The sequence below is a fragment of the Brassica napus genome, chromosome C4 (genome assembly GCF_020379485.1).
Source record: "Brassica napus cultivar Da-Ae chromosome C4, Da-Ae, whole genome shotgun sequence".
Lineage (NCBI taxonomy): Eukaryota > Viridiplantae > Streptophyta > Magnoliopsida > Brassicales > Brassicaceae > Brassica > Brassica napus.
The window spans coordinates 55,192,707-55,214,446 of NC_063447.1; the positions used below are offsets into that span (position 1 = coordinate 55,192,707).

The following is a 21,740-nucleotide window of genomic DNA, read 5'->3' on the forward strand; positions in this document are numbered from 1 at the left end:
TCGAAAGAGTCTTGAGACCAAAACGTTTAGTTTGATAATATTCTTTTTAATAACCAGAAATGATAAAAGTAGGAACTTGTACCTTGTAAGGGAAGTTGGATCCAGTGGCAGACCAAGTAACCAGGATCAGCTCTCGTTTAAATAACAACTAGATATGGACCCCTCCGGCCAGACGAGTTTTTATTCCTTTTACTGAAACTGACATAAAACGAAATTAGTACTTTAATTAGTGATATCAATCCATTAGAAAACAAAATTAGTATTCTTATTACTATAATTGAAACTGACATAAAATGACATTAAACTAAATTTGCATATTCTTGTAATATGCATGGATTTTGAATCTAGTTCATTAGAAATGTCAGTTCTTAATATAGTTTAAAAAGAATGCAGATTAAAAAGTTACATATGCACTTACAGATTCATCAGCAAGAACCATCTTTAATGTCTTTCCACCACCAGCATACACTTGGTTTCAAGAGTAATAATTTGACTTGGATGCGCCAACTAGTCTTGGAATGTTACGTTAAATAGCCATCATTTTCGAAACGCAAATTAAAAAAAAAACAAAGATGCTCAAGAGTAATATGACAAATACAAGGAACAAGATTTGTGATCTGATCTATATATTCAAATTTGGTTTTCTTTTTAGGTTAATTAGTATTTCAATTGTGAAATATAATAACAGGGTTGGAGATATTATCGTTTCCATGCAACCAATTCCTGGGACAAGAACCAGGAAACAATGAAGAGATTCTACAAACTGTCTGCACCAGGTTCAAAGCTGAATTCCCCCATCTTTGACAAGGTACTTCCTTCTTTTTCTTTTTCTTTATCAAATTTAATTATGTTCAACCTCTTCGTACTAATCACAATCCATGTACGATACTTTTCATCTAGTCAAAAAAATGAACTTTCACCAAAAAAGTATTGTTTCTTCTCTGTTTCTTTATTACTAAAACAAATAGTTAAATACTATCTTTTAGGTTAGGTATCGTTTTCTTACCATATGCTACTAGTTTATTGAAAAGTAATAGCCAAGAAATATCGACGGTTTGATTACAAGATTTTGAATAAACATGTAACACCCGTCTCATTAACACTCGAGACCGGCGTGCTACTAATCAACAACTTATATCTTAAATCCGTAAAAAGGTCTGAAAGTCGACTTTCATATAAATAACGAAATAAATCCATAAATCTCATAGTCGAAATAACTGAAATAATCGTCAAAATAATAAATAAAGGTCTGAGAAATAGAACAAAGGAAAACGCCTAAAAGCACCAGCTGTCCGATCAATCTCCTACTCATCTGTCTCACCTGAAAGGGCAAATGAGAGGTGAGTAACGAGGAAGTCACTCAGTGAGGTATGAGATACTAAACCCGAAGTCTATGGACCCGGACAAAGCCCTCCGAATAAATATAATTTAATCATAACACGTTGCAAACACGGTATCTAAAGTACCCAAAGATCACACAACAGTCCTAGGGAGGTGCACATTCGCTGCCCACTAACAGGCCAAAACACCACCGAATATGTGCTCAGTAACACACGCCCGTAGACGATTTATCGACCTCGAAGCCTTGGCACAACATGTCGACTAAGCTGTGCCTCAGCATACACCACAACCAATGTACTGGTCTCCGACCGACACACAGAATTACGTCTCCATGGTCGGCTAACACCCAAATCACCTCAATATACTATATACATATATAATATCAATTATAAATGAACAAGCATTGTTGAACCATCTAACACCCTAGTTCCGGTTTAAGCAAAGAACCTAAAAACTAAACAAACAATGACAGACTCGATTTCACACAGACAGAACACATTAGAAATAAATTATACTTATTCGAGGTCCTAAGCCGTGTAAGAGAAGCTCGGGAAAAGACCCTCACCTTAGCAACGTGGAAAGGTAATAGCTATGAACTCCAACTGCTGAAACAGACTCCAAATCTGAAATCAGGGCGAAAAATCGAGCCAGAACGCCCTTCGAACGGTTAAAAACGGATAACCGGCGATCTGGTCAAAAGTCAACCCGCTGGTCAAATGTCAACCTGGTCAACTCTGACCCAAGCCGGTCAACCCTTGACCAAATTGAAATCGAATTGAACCAAATCGGTTTTCCATAACCGAATTTAAATCAATTTTAACAACCGGTTTAACTTAACCAGTTTAATTAATTTAAACCAGAAATCGATTTAATAAATAACCGGTTAACCTAAACCGAACCAAAATCGATTAACCCAACCGGTTGACCGGATCCAGGTTGACTCGCCGAGTCGACTTGGTCGAGTTGCCAAGTCGACTTGGTCGAGTTGCCGAGTCACAGGCCGAGTCAACGGCCGAGTTACCGGCCGAGTCACCGGCGGCGGAAAAAGAACGGCGGCTTACCCAAAATCAATGGCGGCGACGGAACACGGTGCGTGGTGGTGGCGCGTGAGATCCACGCGCGGAACGTGTAGAGGACGGCGGCGGCGCGTGTGCCACACGCACGGAACGATGCGGGAGAAAAGCCGCGCTTGACGGCGCGTCCGGGCGACTTTCCGGCTGATCTTCTTGATCCCGACTCGTCTCGACATCACGATCACGATGGTGGTCTTAGAATTACGAAATTCCAAATGGTTAGTGAGTTATGATCGATTGAATAAACGACCGTTTTTAAAACCAAATCGGAAAGATTATTTCCGGTTACCTTCGTCTGGGATCGGCGGTGAACTGGTCGATCTCGGCTCTGGACGTGGTGGTGGCGGTGGTACGATCTCAGGTGTGAGTGACGGCTCAGTCTTTGTAGAGTTACAACGCTTAGGGTTTCTGAAGAATAAATAATGGGGAATAATGGTTTATATATGGGACTCACCAAGGGCTTCCTACAACACTGACGGGCTCTGACGGGCCGAAATCACTGGGCTGGGAATTGGGTCGTTACAATTCTCCTCCACTAATAAGGAATTCGACCCCGAATTCGGCTCCTGAACCGACTGTCCAATACCATCCTCAAAAAGCTCTGGATAGTCAATCCTCAAGTGATTTTCGGTCTCCCAGGTCTCCTCCTGGATCCCGTCTCTCTCCCAACGGACTCTGACCAAACTAGTCGTCATCCCCTGAACCACTTTCATTTGCCTCTCCGAAATCTGTACTGGCTGACAAAGTGCAGACAAATTTTTACCAAGGTCACTTGGTGGCTGCTGCATAATGAGCTCTGGCTCTCTCACAACTTTTCTCAATACTGACACATGGAACACATCATGGAAGTCTGACAACCCTGCTGATAATCCCAATCTGTAAGCAACTGCTGCTATCCGTTCCAAAATAGGATACGGCCCCATAAATCTTGGTTTAAGTTTCTTTAGCTTCCGAGTCTTAGATCCTCCCTTCAGGTATACCAGGTCGCCCACCTGAAACTCTAAATCCTTACGGCGCTTATATGCATAACTCTTCTGTCGGTCATGAGCCTCCTTAAGCCGAGACTTGAGCATCTCCACCTGCTCTACTGTCTCCTGAACCATTGCAGGTTCTAAGTCTCATCGCTCTCCCACTTCTGTCCAGCAAAATGGTTTACGACAAGGCCTACCATAAAGCGCCTCATATGGTGCCATTTCAATACTTGAATGATAGCTGTTGTTGTATGCAATCTCCGCTAGAGGTAGATACTTTCCCCAGTTTCCTTCCCAATCCAAAACACAAGCCCTGAGCATATCCTCCAAAGTCTGAATAGTCCTCTCTGACTGTCCATCTGTCTGCGGGTGATAAGTTGTACTCATATGGACTTTTGTCCCAAGCGCCTTCTGAAAGACCCTCCAAAGCAGATGTACACTTTGTGTCTCGATCCGATACAATGCTGACAGGAACTCCATGCAACCTCACAATCTCTCTAAGGTAAATCTGCGCCAACTGATCAGCTCCATCTGTTTTCTTAATCGCTAAAAAATGAGCAGACTTGGTGAGTCTATCCACAATCACCCAAATAGCATTCCTCCCACCAAAAGTTGTCGGGAGTCCAGTCACAAAATCCATAGTCACCATGTCCCATTTCCACTCTGGCAACGGCAGGTTCTGCAATAATCCGCTAGGCACTTGATGTTCAGCCTTAACCATCTGACATGTCTGGCACTGCGATACAAATGTAGCAACATCTTTCTTCATACCAGTCCAATGGTAATAACGCTTCAAATCTCTGTACATCTTGGTATTCTCTGGATGGATAGAAAAACGTGAGTTGTGTGCTTGCTGTAAAATTTCCTTCCGTAGCAGTTTATCATCTGGCACACAAACTCGGTTCCGGTACATGTACATCCCGCTCAAAGCTGTATGATATCCAATACTCTCGATCTCAATCTGTTTAGCCAAAGCCTCATCATCATCTTGAACTCTGCGTATCCTCCATAATAAATCTGCTTGTTCCAAAGCATCAAGACCAGCTGTCTCCCCATCTGAAGTGATTGCACACAATCTGAGACTAGCAATTGTTCCAGTCAGCTCCTGAACCTCCTTGGTTCCTGAAACATCACTCCTGCGTCTACTCAAGGCGTCTGCCACATGGTTGGCCTTACCTGGATGATATGTAATATCTAAGTTGTAATCTGCTAACAACTCCATCCATCTACACTGTCTCAAATTCAGGTCCATTTGTGTAAAGATATACTTAAGACTCTGGTGATCTGTGAGGATCTGAACTTTCTCCCCATATAGATATGACCTCCATATTTTTAGCGCAAAAACAACTGCTGCTAACTCCAAATCATGGGTGGGGTAGTTGACCTCGTGAGGCCTCAACTGACGTGATGCATAAGCGATAACATGACCATCCTGCATCAATACACAACCCAAACCAGTACCTGACGCATCTGTGTAAACGTCATATGGTATCCCTGGCCTCGGCAGTACCAAAACTGGCGTGTCTGTGAGTTGTCGCTTCAATTCTGTGAGACTCTTCGAGCACTCATCTGTCCACACAAACTTAACATCTTTGCCTGTCAACTGAGTCATCGGTTTGGCGATACTAGCAAATCCCTTGACGAATTTCCTGTAATAACCTGCTAAACCCAGAAAACTACGGATCTCTGTAGCACTTTTAGGTGTCGGCCACTCTGTAATTCGACAATCTTCTCTAGATCTACAACAACTCCTGCCTCAGAAACCACATGACCCAAAAATCCAATCTTTCTCTGCCAGAAGCTACACTTACCCAGCTTAGCAAATAGTTGATGCTCTCCGAGCTTCTCCAACACAATCCGTAAATGCTCAGCATGCTCTTCCCTACTCCGAGAATAAATCAGAATATCGTCGATGAAGACGATCACGCACTTATCCAATTACTCGCGAAAAACATCATTCATAAGTTTCATGAATGCTGCAGGTGCATTCGTCAACCCAAATGGCATCACCACAAACTCGTAATGTCCATAACGTGTGCAGAAAGCCATCTTCCGCACATCCTCCCCTGCTAACGCAATCTGGTGATAACCTGATGCCAAGTCAATCTTAGAAAACCATGAGGCTCCCTGTAACTGATCCAACAACTCATCAATACGCGGAAGTGGATACTTATTCTTGATGGTCACCTTGTTCAAACCTCTGTAATCAATACAAAGCCTGAAACTCCCATCTTTCTTCTTCACAAACAGTACTGGTGCTCCCCACGGTGAAGTACTGGGTCTGATGAAACCCTTACCCAATAGCTCCTCCAATTGTTTTTTAGTTCAGCCATCTCTGCTGGCGCTAGTCGGTACGGGGCCCGTGAAACCGGTGCTGTCCCTGGTTCCAACTCAATAGTGAGAGCATCTCCTCTCGCTGGTGGTGGTCCCTTTAAGGCCTCAAATACATCCTCGAACTCCTCAACCACCGGAATGTCCTGCAACTCGTGATGTCCGTCATTCTTAACCATCGAAATAGTCGCCAGAAACCCCTCTGCTCCTCTTTCCAATAAATCCTCAGCATGTATCATGGAGACAATAGAAATTTCCCGGTGAGCTTGAACACACTGGAATGTGAGCTTCCCCTCTTCTCTAGGGATATGAACCCTTGCCTTCGGGCAATCTAACACCACTCGATGTCGCGACAGCCAATCCATTCCAAGTATAACGTCGTAGTAATCTAGCTCCATCTCTGCTAGGTCTCCGGTGAAAACGAACCCTCCAAGTAAGACATGAACATCTCGATGCACGCTAGTGGCTCCAATTCTCTCTGTGCCGGCTGTCTGAATCTGCTTAGTCTTTGGTTCAAAGAAACCCTGAAAAGGCCAAGACTTGACTAGTCGCGAACTCACGAAGCTGTGAGAAGCTCTCGTATCGAAAAGAGTGTGAGCTACCTCACCTCCAACAGAAACCGATCCTGCTCATAAATTTTTTTAACTATACATAGTAATCACAACCACAATAGCACTCAAGATAAACGAGTGTGGCAAAGATACGTACCGGCTGTCGGCTCAGCTCCATTGGCCTCTCCTAGGGCATACACACGTGGAGCGACGACTTGACGCTTAGCTGGTGGGAGCGTTGGTTGCCCCTTCTTTGGACACTCTCGGGCAATATGACCGGGCTCATAACAATTGTAACAAACCTTGTTGGCTGCTGTAGGTGCTGCAATCTGACTGGCCGAAGTCGCATCCGCTGGTTTCACCCGACAATACTTTGACAAATGTCCCCACCTTCCGCAAGTAAAACACTTGGGACACTCTTCGCTGTGATGACGACGACAACGAGCACAATACAGTGCCTCTAACTGGTCTCTGGTCCTCCTGTGAGACTCATCAGTCTTTCCAGACTTACTCTGAGATGACTTGAGGAGCTTTTGTTCCTCTGCCAAACCTGATTCCTGCTCAGCAGCTTTCTCCACCAAATCTTCCAATATGTGGTAAGTGACGACACGGCATCTGTTGCGAATTTCGACTCGCATCCCACCCAAAAACTTCCTAATCAGGTCTTCCTCAGTAATACCACCTCCTGCAAACCTGCGAAGTCGGTTGAACTCAACCTCATACTATCTGATTGTCATGCCACCCTGGCTCACATGCTCGAAGTCACTCTTCTTCTTATCCATAGCTTCTTTTGGAAAGTACTTCCTATCGAACTCCCGAATAAAATCTGCAAAGGTAAGCGGATCAGGCCCACGATGGCCCAATCGTACTCCCTCCCACCACACAAGTGCATCTCCACGTAGGTACTGCATAGCCAACCTAAGTGAAACCTCTGGTGGACACTCAATAATCTCCAATTTCCGTTGCAGACCAAGCTTCCAATCATATGCAACTGTAGCATCCACTGTTCCCCCAAAATGCTTCATATCCATGTTCCGCATCTAAGTCGTAAGTCTGTAAAACCTCTCATCATAAACACGGTAAACCGGTAAAGGTGGAGGTGGTGGTAGTGGTGGTTGCTGTAAACCCTGAGGAAGTTGTTGTTCTGGAACCCCCTGCACAGGAACCTGAGGTGGAATCTGCTGAGGTGGAATATGCTGCGGTGGAATATGCTGCGGTGGAATCTGCTGACCAGCAGCCAACTGACGGGCAACCTCTTGTGCTGCTACACGGGTAGCTTCTTGTGCAGCTACACGAGCAGCGTCCTGCGTAACCTGCTGAATAGCAGCCTGGGTAGCTGTCTGCTGAACCATCTGCATGAGTGCAGCCTGATCAAATGGTGGGGCTGCAGGCTGCACACCCTCTGCCTGAACACCTCCTGTAGCACCCTGATCATCCACAACTTCACGAGCATCAGCTCTGACCCTGACGGTGCGAGTACGCTTAGTTCCTCTTTTTGGCGGCATCTGGAAAGAGAATGGACGAAACGATTAATTTCTGTTAAATCAGAACATTAACGATTGCTGAAAAATAACCGAACAGAAAGGTGCTTCTAAGTTTTGAAAACCGTTGAAAACTTAAAAAATCTTTAAAATCAGGTCCCCTAACCGGCGTCCCGGGTCAGGGCCGAGACACAACCCCGCTCTGATACCAAATTGTAACACCCGTCTCATTAACACTCGAGACCGGCGTGCTACTAATCAACAACTTATATCTTAAATCCGTAAAAAGGTCTGAAAGTCGACTTTCATATAAATAACGAAATAAATCCATAAATCACATAGTCGAAATAACTGAAATAATCGTCAAAATAATAAATAAAGGTCTGGGAAATAGAACAAAGAAAAACGCCTAAAAGCACCAGCTGTCCGATCAATCTCCTACTCGTCTGTCTCACCTGAAAGGGCAAATGAGGGGTGAGTAACGGGGAAGTCACTCAGTGAGGTATGGGATACTAAACCCGAAGTCCATGGACCCGGTAAGAGCACTCCGAATAAATATAATTTAATCCTAACACATTGCAAAAACGGTACCTAAAGTACCCAAAGATCACACAACAGTCCTAGCGAGGTGCACACTCGCTGCCCACTAACAGGCCAAAACACAACCGAATATGTGCTCGGTAACACACGCCCGTAGATGATTTATCGACCTCGAAGCCTTTGCACAACAGGTCGACTAAGCTGTGCCTCAGCATACACCACAACCAATGTACTGGTCTCCGGCCGACACACAGAATTACGTCTCCATGGTCGGCTAACATCCAAATCACCTCAATATACTATATACATATATAATATCAATTATAAATGAACAAGCATTGTTGAACCATCTAACACCCTAGTTCCGGTTTAAGCAAAGAACCTAAAAACTAAACAAACAATGACAGACTCGATTTCACACAGACGGAACACATTAGAAATAAATTATACTTATTCGAGTTCCTAAGCCGTGTAAGAGAAGCTCGGGAAAAGACCCTCACCTTAGCAATGTGGAAAGGTAATAGCTATGAACTCCAACTGCTCAAACAGACTCCAAATCTGAAATCAGGGCAAAAAATCGAGTCAGAACGCCCTTCGAACGGTTAAAAACGGATAACTAGCGATCTGGTCAAAAGTCAACCCGCTGGTCAAAGGTCAACCCGGTCAACTATGACCCAAGCCGGTCAACCCTTGACCAAATTGAAATCGAATTGAACCAAATCGGTTTTCCATAACCGAATTTAAATCAATTTTAACTACCGGTTTAACTTAACCAATTTAATTAATTTAAACCAGAAAGCGATTTAATAAATAACCGGTTAACCTAAACCGAACCAAAATCGATTAACCCAACCGGTTGACCGGATCCGGGTTGACTCGCCTAGTCCACTCGGTCGAGTTGCCGAGTCACCAGCGGCGGAAAAAGGACGGCGGCTTACCAGAATCAACGGCGGCGACGGAACACGGTGCGTGGTGGTGGCGCGTGAGATCCACGCGCGGAACGTGTGGAGGATGGCGGCGGCGCGTGTGCCACACGCGCGGAACGACGCTGGAGAAAAGCCGCGCTTGACGGCGCGTCCGGGCGACTTTCCGGCTGATCTTCTTGGTCCCGACTCGTCTCGACGTCGCGATCACGATGGTGGTCTTAGAATTACGAAATTCCAAATGGTTAGTGAGTTATGATCGATTGAATGAACGGCCGTTTTTAAAACCAAATCGGAAAGATGATTTCCTGTTACCTTCGTCTGGGATCGGCGGTGAACTGGTCGATTTCGGCTCTGGACGTGGTGGTGGCGGCGGTACGATCTCAGGTGTGAGTTACGGCTCAGTCTCTGTAGAGTTACAACGCTTAGGGTTTCTGAAGAATAAATAATGTGGAATAATGGTTTATATATGGGACTCACCAAGGGCTTCCTGCAACACTGATGGACTCTGACGGGCCGAAGTCACTGGGCTGAGAATTGAGTCGTTACAAAACATGTGTTACGAGAAAAATCATTTTATACCAATAGTGTGATTATGTGTAAACGTATGTGGATGTGAACGGGAAGAACACGGCGCCGTTATACAATATTTGAAAGCAGAGAAAGGAGGTTTGCTGATTGACGCAATCAAATGGAACTTTACAAAGTTCTTGATTTTCTCCTGACGGCAAAGTCTTCCAGAGATACGATACTCTCCTAGGACATCTCCTCTTGAATTCGAAGTACGTACCAGGCCTCGGTTCCCTCCTAAACCGGAACCCTCACACTTTTTTTTAACATTAGATAATTATGGTATTACAACTATGAAAAATATTACAAACGTTCTACAGCCGACATTTCTACCTGCTGTATGAAGATTCACGCCTGACTGCATCACTTGAGCCGTCTTATGGAATCTACGCTTGCCTCGGTACTCCTTGCGACATACTACAGATCTCTTGTAAGCTTTTTTTCCTTTAACTAGCATAGCCTTCTGCGGGAATTAAAATCCAGATCTCGTGGTGTAAAACCATTAATGGACCATTGGTCAAACCACTGGACCAGGGGGCTTCCACAAATCCTCACACTTCTTCACGTGTTTTACAAATCACAATGCACTACTTACTGAATGACTCATGACAATTCCCAACCATCGAAACAAGGGAGAGCCCAGGGACCCAGGAGAGCTTGACTCGCTTGCGACATGCATGAGACCTCAGCAACAAAGACTTACGGACAATAGCAGAATCTCCCTCCAGGGAAGAAGGCAGTGGTAAATGGGTTTTGACTGTTAAATATCTCTCTGATGGCAGTGTGGAAAGAGGTTCTATCTCAATCAGTTTGGGCCGTTCTAAAGAGGTTGTTGTATAACAAGTGCATAATGTCCACTAGTTGAATGGTCAGTCACTCATGAATTCCTTCTCTAATCACTACTGGAATATAGCTTATAGAAAGAGCAGCTTGAAGGAAGTGGCTACTCAAGTAGACGGGAAAGAAATACCCTTCTAGCACTTTTTCCATTTTAGATGAACGAGGGTTACCGGCTCTACGACCTTGCAAGGCACTACAAGTAGAGCTCGAGGTCGAGAGTTCGGATTGCTCCACCTAAGTAGAACGAAAGGGAGGAAAGATTTTGATTCTTTATAGCCCTGATTTGATCTCGTTTCACCTTCTACTTCTATAGATAATTCCTGCCGGGGAAGCCTGTCTTAGACGGCTGGCAGGTACGACTGAGTGGCTAGCCGGGCTGCTTCCCCGCCTCAGATCAGCAGGAGTCAGACACTGTAGTTCCTCGAGTGCCAGCCGCAGAGAGGAATGCCATCAACTAGGGCGCTATTGGCCACTAACCAAACACACCACCTTATAACTAACCGGTTTTATTTGGATTATCTTCTCTGAATCTGTATTCTAAATAAAATGTTACTTGTCTTCTCATTGTTGACATGTGGTTCCCAAGGATGAAAAATCATTTTTTATCACGTAACTCAATTAAAAGCTGACACTAAAAAGTTAGATTGAGAAAGAAATCATATTCGCCGTTATTAGAAAAGTTGGATACGTAACAGAACACGTGAAAGTACGATCATGTCTGCCCTATCGTACACGACACGTTGAGCGTGTTCACAACTTATGACCACAAAGTTTCTGATTCTTTTCCCACAAACGGGAAAGATAAAAAGAATCACAAGTAAGTACGTCTTGTAACTGAAGCAAAGTCACGAGCTTTACCATCATCTAACCCTTAATTACCAATGATACAAAAATAATACAGATAAAGATCATGAAACAGAAGATTTAACTTGTTAATCAAAATTTTGACAGTGTTACCTCAGCCACAACAAAACAGAGGACTTCAAAAACACAGTTGTTTCTTTGTCTCTCTCAGTCTCATCACTGCATATAACGAGGACAAGAACTCTATTCAGATGTTAGATCTTAAAGTAACCCTTATTGCACTTAAACGTAGAGATCAGTCAGGAAAATTTGTAGACAAATAATATGAAAATTTTATTCAGTGACACATTTATTTCCAATTTCATTGACAAATAAGACTAATACACATACATTAAAAAGAGGATTAAACTTAAAGCCGAACCAGTTTCTCCAAGGACACAATGCAGGTCTATTCTTCAGCTAACAGTGGCAGAGACTTCATTCATGCAAAAATGGTCTTCAGAAGAATGTTTCTGGTTCAACCAATATGTTCAGACAAGATGATGATGATAGCTGTTCAGCTACACAATCGGACAGTGCAAGCTACGGCTTGTGCCCAGTATTTGAGTCTAGCTTTTACATCATCTGGATTATCACCTGAATCAAAAGCCAAATCATCAACAACAGACACTGAAATCAAGAACATTTTTTATATATAAAAAAAAAAAGAATTAAAAAAAAAGAAACAAAGTAACCAAAAATGTTCTTTAAATGGAATCAAGATTTACTTACCAGGGCTAGAGATCTTCCAGTTTGCAACTGGGTTGGTAGTGGACGGTGGCGGCGGCGAAGCCTCTTCAGCCAGACACATCTCCGGCGACTTCTGGTTTTGTTGATCATCCAAGAACTTCTGGCTCATGGAGTAACAAAGCTCTAAAGCAGGCAAAGTGTTGCAAAGCTCAGGGATCTCGTCGTAGCTGAACCCAAACCCTAGATCTAAACACCCTTTAAGCTCCTCGAGATCGTCATCCGTCAAACTCTTACCTCTCGCAAGATCTCCTCGATCATCATCAGCAGCAGAAGCTTCCACGTACCCCTCAAGCAACACTTGGCTCTTCCTCTTCTCAAGCTTGTTCTTCCTACTCTCTCCGGCAAAATGACCACCACCTCCGCGAGTCTCGATCTCGGCCCAAGCTTCCTGGATCCCTCCTTGCTCGTGCTGTTGTGAAGCTGTGTTGGATGTTTCTTGGTCTTGGACAGAGTGTGTCCATTGATCTGATGACTCGAAGTGAATACAACCCATCTCTCTTTCTTTCTTTAGAATGATCGTCTTCTTTGTTCTAATAAGGGTGTTTTCTTATCGGAGGTGAATGGTGAGGAGGAGAAGTTGTTAATAAAGAGAGATGATTTGTGTGACTTTTCTTAGAAAAGAAGCTTCAATTATTGGGTTGGCAAATGGCATCTCCTTCTTGTTATGCCATCTTCTGTGGGCCATGGTTATGATTCTATTACATGTGTGTGTCTGAGATAGACACGATGGCTTTACTATTTGATTCTGAATTTTCAACTATTTTAAAAATAAGGAAAAAAAGCATATTGGGATCTTGGTTTGATAGCCCTGGGACGGATATCCGGAGTATTTTAAGATATCATGGATTCGCCGGATTCGTAGAATTGCTATCCGGATCCAGATTCGGGCTCTCCAGATATCCGGATACGGACACTTTTTGAAAAAAAAAAAAAATATATTAAAAACTAGCTAATTAAAATGATTTATTTAATTTATTTAGCCTATTAATTTTTTTAAATGAAAAATTATTGAAATTGAATAAAATTAAAAAAATTCACTATTTTATATAAAATTATATATAGCATACATATATAAATATAATTAAATTTTAAATATTTTAAATAAATAGTAAGTTCGGATCCGGATCCGGACCTAAAATTTCTTTATCCGGATCCGTATCTGGATCCGCCGAATCTGTAAAATCAAGATCCGGATTCGGACCCCCAGGATATCCGGATCCGGACGGATATCCGGATCCGGACCCCCCAGATATCCGGATCCGGACCCCCCGGATATCCAGACCGAAAATTTCATTATCCGGATACGTATCCGTATGGGTGGGCACTTTACCCGATATCCGAAGCAGCACCCGAACCTGACCCAAAAAACCCGAACCGAAATCCGAACCGAAGTAGCAAAATACCCGAACGGGTATTAAGTTAGGAGAGATTGGATATCTGAACCCGAATGGATATCCGAACCCGAATGGATATCCGAAGATAACCGAACATATATAAACTTACCCTTATATTTCTAATTTACATCTCTTTTTAAAAAAAAATATTTATATTGATGTTACACATACTTTAAGATCAAAGTATATATATATAATTATGGAGAAAATGATTTGATATTCATTTAAAATGCATGTCAAACTTTTTGTTTCATGTATTAACAAAAGTTACATTCAAAGTTTAAAAACAATACCCAAATTAATATCTATATGTTTTTGAAATATTATCTCCAAACCTTATTAATCATCCAATCTATAAAAAATAAAAAATCAGGTAAGTGAAATCTATATTTTTAAATACAAGAAACTTAAAAAATGAAAAATTAATTTTTTTTTTCTTTTAAAATCTAAATATCCGAAGCCGATTCAAAATAACCGAACCCGAACTAAAAATACGCGAACCCGATCCGAAGTACAGAAATACCCGAACAAGTTTTATATCCCTGTACCGAAATACTCGAAAATCCGAAATACCCGACCCAAACCCGAACGGATATCCGAACGCCCACCCCTACGTATCCGGATCCGCCGAATCCGTAAAATCAAGATCCGGATATCTGTTTTTTCGGATCGGATCGGAGCAAATCCCGGATCGGATAATGGATCTCGGATATAAGTCCCAAGGCCTACTTGGTTATGATTTTAATCTTATTTAGAACAAGATCATCGAACTTCAAGAATTATTAGAGAATCGCTTAAAAATATGCGTTTCGTGAACTTCAAGAATTAGAAGTTCTTCAACTAAATTCTTTTACATGTTAGTAAATGGAATTTGTTATTTCAAATTGGTTTTTGTATATGGCAAATACAAGAGCTTTCTTGAAAATTAAAAAGAGAAATAAACTTTTGGATCCAAAAGCCATTACACACTGGAAACTTGAGATAGTTTTAGAAATAAGATTTGGAAAGGTGTCTAATTCCAAGAACAAAAAAAAAAGAACAAAATCACATGGAATAGCAGTAAAAAAAAGTTACTCCTTTCTAGGCGACAGGGATCATCTCAGGGTAATCTACGGCTGTGAGGGGAGCTTCGGGTACAAAAGCAGCCGGAGCATCAACCTGAGCAGGTGCAGAGTTTACTTCTTCTTCCTTGGGAGAATGGATGATGACAACATCAGGCAATGGTGTCTTTGGTCCCGTTACTCCCTTAGGGTCCCAGTCAAGCATGACCTTCACCTTGATTCCGAGCACACCCTGCACATACATTTGGGGGTTTAGAATTAGACATTGCTTGCCGGTTTACTAGCTCAACCAAAAATGCTAGAAGAAACTCTCACCTGTCTGAGGAGAACATGTCTGACAGCAGAGTCGATGTACTCCTTGGTAGGTTGACCAGAGGAAACCATGTAACCGTCCTTGAATTTCATGGACTTGGCACGTGCTGCACGGAGCTTTCCACTCACGATCACCTGAGAGTGAGTAAGCATTTGAAATGAAAAATGTCTCAGATTAATTTTGTGGAGAGAAAATAAAACAATGTAAATAATAATGGATTAGTACTCTTACCTCACATCCCTTAGCCCCACTCTCCATGACGAATCTCAAGACACCATAGCAAGCCCTATACAAGACAAGATCGTTGCAATATCAACATCCAGATTTTGTTATGAAAGAGAGCATCAAAGATAAGAAAATAACAATGCGCAATATAAAAGAAGAAACCATCCAAAACCTAGCTTGAACCATAATCATCAACAATACTACAAAACCTAAAGAGTAGCTACTGTAGAGTGTCTATGAAGTTTCTTTCTTCCTAGAAGCCTATGTATAGTATGAAGCAAGAAAGTTAGGATCTGCCATTGATAACATTTATCGCCAACAAAAACAATTCTTAACGCCTAAAGGTATACCCTCAGTAAAACAACACATATAAGATCAATGTCGTCTTTTCGCCTGTTGTTGTAAAAAAAAAGATCAATGTCGTTACCTGCGAACGGCGAGACCACCGAGGAGCTTGTAACGGAGAGACTCAGCCTGAGCAATGGCACAGAGACCTCTGTTGGCAACCTTCTCAGCGTAAAGCTCAACACTGTCTTGAGGGAATCTGAATCTCTTCTGAACAAGAGATGTCAGCTCCCTGATCCTCCTCCCCTTCTCACCTATCAATAACTATCCTTATCAGATCTCTACGCTTAAAGGCCCAAACTTTAGGTTAAAATTTGAACATTAATACCTAGAACATTTTGAGTGCGGGTGGCTCTGATGATAATCTCAGTCCTCATTGGAGTAACCCTAACCTCCACACCTGAGTACCCATCCTCCGCTAGCTCCCTAGTCAGAACCTCATTCAATTCCGCGTAGAACACACCGTCCGCTACAAACTATTACAAACTCAAGGAATCAGTTCAAAATTCGATGCACCGAAAGAGATAAAAGGATGGACCTTTCTCTTCTTGCTGATTTGCGTCGCCATGTCGTAGAAAGATAAATGAAGTCTGCCGAGAGCCGCAAGCGAAGAATTATATAGTTGGGGTACACTAGGGTTTCTTTTGTTATTAAATTTGGATGTCCATTAAAATCAGCCCATTTTCTGATAAATGCGGCCCATTGGCAAATGCAGTGTCAGTATTTCAATAATTCCATTAGGTGTGTAAAATCACATTTTTTTCTAAAAAATAGTGTGTAACCATATCAACAACTTCTACAGCCAAATGTTTGTAACTAATACTAGCTTTAACTTCTCTTCTACAACGGGATTAAGGAGTTTTAGCTTACTGCTTACAGTCAAGTGTTACTTTGGTATATGATTTTGTGTTTTTCATAAATTATGAATTGTTTCTCCGTTGGATATATGTTCTCGTGGTTCCATTAGATTGGAGGCAATATATTAAGAATTGGAAGCACAAGAAAAAAAGACTGATTGGCATAAATAAAGCTGAAAAATATTTCCTATCATGTGTGGTTGATTTATGTATTTATGTTTTAAACCTGTCTATAGATTATATCCAGAACCGTGCTTACAGCCTATTGAAAAAGGCATTTACCTAGGGCTCCCAAATTTTGTAAAATTTTTAGGGCCCTTTAATTACAAAAAAAAAAATATTTTTACGTAGTAGTTAATGTATTCTCTTAGTTAGATTTTTATTATTATTTGATTCTGAATTCGACTTATGTTTAAAATATCTAATTTATGATCAATTTTGCTACATTTTATATAAAACTATAAGGATTCTATTTCTAATTAACTGTAAATATTTGATCTACATTTGTCTTCTTTGTATATGTTATGAGTTAGATTTATTTTATATACTTATAGAATTTGATTAAAAAATTATAATATTTTGAATATATAGTTTATTGTATTTAATTTAAACGCTAAGATTTAGCTTTTTAACAGCGACCAATATTTTAATCCAAAACTTGTATTTTTGTTTTTATATTACGAATTCCTACTTTTTGATCATTATTTTATTTTTTAGTTTATAAAAGTCTGGTGCAGAAAATTTAGAAAATGTTTAGGTAATAAATCAAAACTTTTTAGTGTTATATATATATATATATGTTTTTTCAAAAAAAAAATATTTTATATAATTTGAATTTAAATAGAACTATTTTTAAAAAAATATCATATACAAAATTTTAAACTAGCCTCGGACCTCCAAAAACCTTCGCACGGCACTGATTATATTCGTAATCCGTTTAAACCGTCAGCTTATGACTTTGAGAGTTTGAGGTTTATATCTGGTACAACTTCTGTTTTTGGGATTGTATTCTTACAGTCGCCTGCTAGCATCAGATCTCAATCAGTAAATTGTAGAGAAAAAGAACTGTTAAACCGCTCACCTTTATAGTTTGTAAATATGTTTTTTTTTTCTGTTTACATTTTTGTAAATATGTTAAATTCAATATTGTGTTCCTCATACATCATAAGGAATTTTTATTAGATATGTTAGAGATTTTTTATTATAGATATGTTAGAGATTTTTCCATTTCTCTTTACACATCTTATCAATTGTTAAACAGCTCTACTAACGATTAAAGTTTTGACTTACCATCTGTTACTTCAGTTTTTAGGTGAATCTTTATTTAGACTCTAAAATTCAAAGCTGTTTATCCCTTTGTTTTCATTTTACAGAAGAAAAACAACAGCACACTATTATCAAAAATCCAACACGGCAACAAAAAGAAACCTCACCTTCGAAGCTCTTTATAAACTCATCACCATACACATTCAAGTTAATCAAAACACAAAGAAACCAAAAAAAATGTCTACATCTAATACCATAACCTTCATTCTTTTCATCGCAACAACACTACTCGCGTCCTGCAACGCAGCCGAAAACGCCGCATCGCAACCGCTATTCCCAGCGATTCTAATCTTCGGCGACTCAACCGTCGACACAGGGAACAACAACTACCCTATAAACACATTCTTCAGAGCTACACATCTACCTTACGGCATTGATCTCCCAAACCACGAAGCTAACGGAAGATTCTCAAACGGAAAACTAATCCCCGACATACTCGCAGCTAAATACAACATCAAACAGCTTGTTCCTCCTTTCTTACAACCAAACCTATCCGACCAAGAGAACCGGAGTATGTTTTGCATCAGCCGGCGCAGGCTACGATGACCTAACTAGTCTCTCTACTCAGGCGATTCCTGTCTCGAAACAACCTAACATGTTCAAGAGCTACATTGCTCGTCTTAAAAGTATCGTGGGAGACATGAAAGCTACGGAGATAATAAACAATGCCTTAGTGGTTATAAGTGCAGGGACTAACGATTTCATCTTGAATTATTACACTATTCCTTCAAGGCGTCTTCAGTACCATCATGTATCTAGCTACCAAGACTTTATTCTTAAGAGGCTTGACAATCTCATTGGGGTACAGTTTAAAACTATAGCAACATTTCTTGTTGTGCAAGGAAATGCTAATTCCATATCAAGTTCATATGATAATCTATTTTTCAAATTTAACAAAATAGTATATAATCTAAAAATTTTGATCAAAAAAAAAGTATATAATCTAAAATTAAATTTAAATTTGAAACCCTATTAAAAAAAAATCGCAAACCCTAGAGTAAAGCTTATGAAATAATTACTTTTTAAAAATCAGAAACTCATTATGGAAACAACTCATATTTTTTACCATTCTTTGATTATCTTCCTGGTGTGTGTGTGTGTGCAGGAGCTATATAGTTTAGGTTGCAGGAATATTGTGATCGGAGGCTTACCCCCTATTGGATGTTTACCAATTCAAATGACTGCTAAGTTCCGCAACATCTTTAGGTTTTGCTTAGAACAAGAGAACAAAGACTCTGTAGTATACAATCAGAAACTTCAAAAGCAAATACCTCAGATGCAAGCATCTCTTACCGGAAGCAAGATCCTTTACTCTGATATATATAACCCCATCTACGACATGATGCAAAACCCTGGCAAATACGGTATAGATACAACCTTTCTTGTCTCGCAAGTTATCCTATAAGATAATATCTATGATCACTCATGTGGGATTTTTAAAAACAGGGTTTAAGGAGACAAAAGAGAGGATGTTGTGGAACAGGGTTTCTGGAGACTAGCTTCATGTGTAATGTTCTTTCTCAAACGTGTGACAATCACTCGGAGTTTTTGTTCTTTGACTCCATTCATCCATCGGAGGCTACCTATAATTACATAGGAGACTTGCTTGATACTCAGATCCGTGAGTGGATTGCGGCTTAAGTTATAACGGTTCGAAAAAATGAAAATGTTAATTGTTAGATCCTTGAAGTAGATACTTGGTACTTGAGTCTATAAATCTACATGCTAAGATTATGATGCTAATGTGTTTTGATCCTTGATACGAATCATCTACCTAATCTAAACAAAAAGCTACTGAAACTCTAAACCACAAAGAAAGGCAACCAATTCGAGAAACGTCACAAGATCTACAGCAAAATTATTGAATGTTAAAAATTCATCTCACGGCTTGAGAAAAGAGAGAGAAAAAAAAATAAACACACACATGTAACTCTTGATCTACGCGTGACCATCTAAGCTTCCTTTCGCATCTTCACAAAGGATGGAAGAACGTGACAAAGCACCTGGACGCAACACATTTTCATGATCACTTAGATATCATCAATCATGCAAAAAGAACCCATAAATTCAGGCAAACACAATCATGATGAGATGTTAACCTGCATAATTATGGATGAATTATTTTGTAGACTGAGCCCAAGCTGGAAGAGCGAAAGCTTGAGATCTCTGCTCCAAACTCACACAGTTCCTCTATCAAAAAAAAGAAAAAATGTTAACCACAAACTCATATGTGTCATCCTAACAAGGGATATAGGACTCAAATGGCATGAGGAAACTCACCAACAAAACCAGAGAAAAAGCTAAGGTAATTATCTTGAGGGGTTTTTCTGTCGAATCCAGGTAAAGGGATAAAATATCCAACACGGCTAAGTACAACTGTACAAGCAGCACAGCCGTTACAAATAATCTCCTTGAGTACTGAACTATTGCGAGCTAAATCAAGAAACCTATTCCTAAAAGACTTTGACCTATTCTCCTGTAGTGCTTTGGAGACAACAAAAGAGCTGTGAGAAATGTCAATGTCCTGTGACTCTGGGGGAATAATCTTCATTTCTCTTTTCATCCAAAACCAATTTTTGTATTTAACATTTTGTTTATTTTTTAACAAAGAGATAGTTGGATTTTTTTTGTCGGCTTCTTGTATTAAAAGGCTTAAAAGCAAACAGTTTACAAACGGAAATCAAGATTAAAATTTTATTACAAAAGATTAAAGCCCAAGTGAAGACCATCGCCAAGAACATTTGCATGTTGAACACGTGCCATCTACGTGGCTTCTTTACATCCTGAAACGAGGAGAGAGAGCTTCGCCGGACGACCACCGTTCATCAAAGAGATAGTTGGATTCATCTTCCTTTATTTCTTGAATTAGACTGTATAAAACAATATTTCCTTTATACCATTTTATTGGTTTATTTTTATGCATAATTATACATAAAATAATATATAAAAATAAGAATATTTGTTTTTTTCTTAAGAAACAAATTTTATTCATCCCAATAAAGGGGATTCAAATCCGGTTACAAGATCGATTTGAACAAAAACTCCCGAGTCAATGTATTACAACCTAGCTTCACCCACCTACTAGACCCGGCATATTCCGTTAAGCCATTTTTAAAATCCTAAGGAATCGGTTACCGTTCTTTACCATCGACGATAACCACAGGACCGTGAGGTTCTCCTCGTTGCCTCGGATGCCGGGAACTTCCGTGTCATCTCCGGAGTAGCTGGCTCCCAATAAACTCCTCGAGCTTATAACCGTCACTGATCGATGAAGTGCTAGACGAGCACAATGATGAAATAACTCTTACCAAGAGACACCACCTCCATTGCCGCTACGAACCGTGCAAGAAATCGGGTTGATGCCATCACCACATCCTGTCAAGAAGCCTCCATCACCTGCAAGTAAAGTCAAGCCCACTGCCGCAAAGAACAAAAGGAACAAAGCGACACTCGGATGCGAGCTATAACAATATGTTGACCCGAGACGACCAATGACTCCCGAGAATCGCCTCAACAAATACGGTTATCGAGAGCCGAGAGACCGTTTACTTGACCGTGAAAACCGAACTTCGGAGACCGTTTATATGCCTTCATTCTAAATATTTGTTAGATCCACCACTGTCGTGCAAATACTATGTGCTTATAGGAATAATTAATCGCAAAACTCTTCCTTTCTTTGATAAGGAGATGTCTTGTGTTCATCTGTATAAAATGACTTTGTCTCGTTCTTGACAAATTCAAATCCGTAGCAAGGCATTTTCTTGTCCCAAATGGTTGATAACAGAGAGATTGTTCCCCTTCAGAAACATCAATGAAGTCTCAATAATTGTTTCTGTTTATGTGAGAACAAAGTTCGACTAGTTGAGCAAATTGCAGAAGTAAACTTTTTTTTTTTTGGTAAACAAAAGTTATGAACTTTATGGCAACATTGTTAAACCCATGCCCAGAGCCAAGGAAGAAGATGAACATTAGTGTGTTACTGACTCTCCAAAAAACAACTTTTTT

General features: G+C 40.6%; 4 protein-coding genes, 1 long non-coding RNA gene and 1 pseudogene across 23 annotated transcripts; 1 reads left to right on the forward strand and 5 right to left on the reverse strand.

Annotated features, from left to right (window-relative positions):
• Positions 1-1,016: 1,016 nt before the first annotated feature.
• On the reverse strand, positions 1,017-12,851 carry LOC111205472 (transposon Tf2-1 polyprotein). 19 transcript variants are annotated; one of them, XR_007322203.1, is made up of 5 exons: positions 12,197-12,851; positions 11,847-12,061; positions 11,579-11,644; positions 8,789-8,846; positions 1,017-1,321 (listed from the first exon to the last, which is right to left on the reverse strand). XR_007322203.1 is itself a non-coding variant. In XM_048754031.1 (5 exons), exon 5 carries the CDS (start codon positions 4,995-4,997, stop codon positions 3,609-3,611), a length of 1,389 nt encoding a protein of 462 aa, XP_048609988.1. In that variant the 5' UTR covers positions 4,998-7,772; positions 8,789-8,846; positions 9,227-11,491; positions 11,579-11,644; positions 11,816-11,968; the 3' UTR covers positions 1,328-3,608. The 19 variants fall into 19 exon arrangements, 9 of the variants coding, with proteins under 9 accessions (XP_048609988.1, XP_048609987.1, XP_048609991.1 ...); XR_007322204.1 differs by having other exon boundaries at positions 11,816-12,061; XM_048754031.1 differs by lacking the exons at positions 1,017-1,321; positions 12,197-12,851 and adding exons at positions 1,328-7,772; positions 9,227-11,491 and having other exon boundaries at positions 11,816-11,968.
• LOC125586192 lies at positions 2,409-3,517 on the reverse strand. Its single transcript, XM_048756030.1, has 3 exons — positions 2,892-3,517; positions 2,704-2,822; positions 2,409-2,608 (listed from the first exon to the last, which is right to left on the reverse strand). Exons 1-3 carry the CDS (start codon positions 3,515-3,517, stop codon positions 2,409-2,411), a joined length of 945 nt encoding a protein of 314 aa, XP_048611987.1.
• LOC111205801 lies at positions 5,324-7,298 on the reverse strand. The gene is made up of 4 exons (XM_048756031.1): positions 7,069-7,298; positions 6,425-6,960; positions 5,755-6,341; positions 5,324-5,677 (listed from the first exon to the last, which is right to left on the reverse strand). Exons 1-4 carry the CDS (start codon positions 7,296-7,298, stop codon positions 5,324-5,326), a joined length of 1,707 nt encoding a protein of 568 aa, XP_048611988.1.
• Positions 12,852-14,465: 1,614 nt separating the features above from the next.
• Positions 14,466-16,186, reverse strand: LOC111205477 (40S ribosomal protein S3-2). The gene is made up of 6 exons (XM_022701362.2): positions 16,091-16,186; positions 15,881-16,028; positions 15,635-15,806; positions 15,214-15,268; positions 14,985-15,116; positions 14,466-14,901 (listed from the first exon to the last, which is right to left on the reverse strand). The coding sequence occupies exons 1-6, from the start codon at positions 16,118-16,120 to the stop codon at positions 14,689-14,691; spliced, it is 750 nt and encodes a 249-aa protein (XP_022557083.1). The 5' UTR covers positions 16,121-16,186; the 3' UTR covers positions 14,466-14,688.
• A 257-nt stretch (positions 16,187-16,443) lies between these two features.
• LOC111198538 lies at positions 16,444-19,376 on the forward strand (annotated as a pseudogene).
• A 134-nt stretch (positions 19,377-19,510) lies between these two features.
• LOC111205223 lies at positions 19,511-21,426 on the reverse strand. Its single transcript, XR_002657683.2, has 3 exons — positions 20,016-21,426; positions 19,835-19,925; positions 19,511-19,738 (listed from the first exon to the last, which is right to left on the reverse strand). It is a non-coding gene; the product is annotated as an uncharacterized LOC111205223 (long non-coding RNA).
• Positions 21,427-21,740: the final 314 nt, after the last annotated feature.

What these genes read in the sequence shown, in the direction of transcription:
- LOC111205472 (XM_048754031.1), bottom strand. Translation starts at nt 4,997, where the DNA reads ATGACTCAGTTGACAGGCAAAGATGTTAAGTTTGTGTGGACAGATGAG.
- LOC111205477 (XM_022701362.2), bottom strand. Translation starts at nt 16,120, where the DNA reads ATGGCGACGCAAATCAGCAAGAAGAGAAAG. An exon ending in AAATCAGCAAGAAGAGAAAG is followed by an intron (nt 16,029 to 16,090) that starts GTCCATCCTTTT and finishes AGTTTGTAATAG; the next exon opens with TTTGTAGCGGACGGTGTGTT. An exon ending in GTGGGGCTAAGGGATGTGAG is followed by an intron (nt 15,117 to 15,213) that starts GTAAGAGTACTA and finishes ACTCACTCTCAG; the next exon opens with GTGATCGTGAGTGGAAAGCT.
- LOC125586192 (XM_048756030.1), bottom strand. Translation starts at nt 3,517, where the DNA reads ATGGTTCAGGAGACAGTAGAGCAGGTGGAGATGCTCAAGTCTCGGCTT. An exon ending in ATTTCGGCCCGTCAGAGCCC is followed by an intron (nt 2,823 to 2,891) that starts GTCAGTGTTGTA and finishes TTTATTCTTCAG; the next exon opens with AAACCCTAAGCGTTGTAACT. An exon ending in ACCGCCGATCCCAGACGAAG is followed by an intron (nt 2,609 to 2,703) that starts GTAACCGGAAAT and finishes CGTAATTCTAAG; the next exon opens with ACCACCATCGTGATCGTGAT.
- LOC111205801 (XM_048756031.1), bottom strand. Translation starts at nt 7,298, where the DNA reads ATGGATATGAAGCATTTTGGGGGAACAGTGGATGCTACAGTTGCATAT. An exon ending in TGGAGCTGAGCCGACAGCCG is followed by an intron (nt 6,342 to 6,424) that starts GTACGTATCTTT and finishes ATTTATGAGCAG; the next exon opens with GATCGGTTTCTGTTGGAGGT. An exon ending in TGGAACCAGGGACAGCACCG is followed by an intron (nt 5,678 to 5,754) that starts GTTTCACGGGCC and finishes CTATTGGGTAAG; the next exon opens with GGTTTCATCAGACCCAGTAC.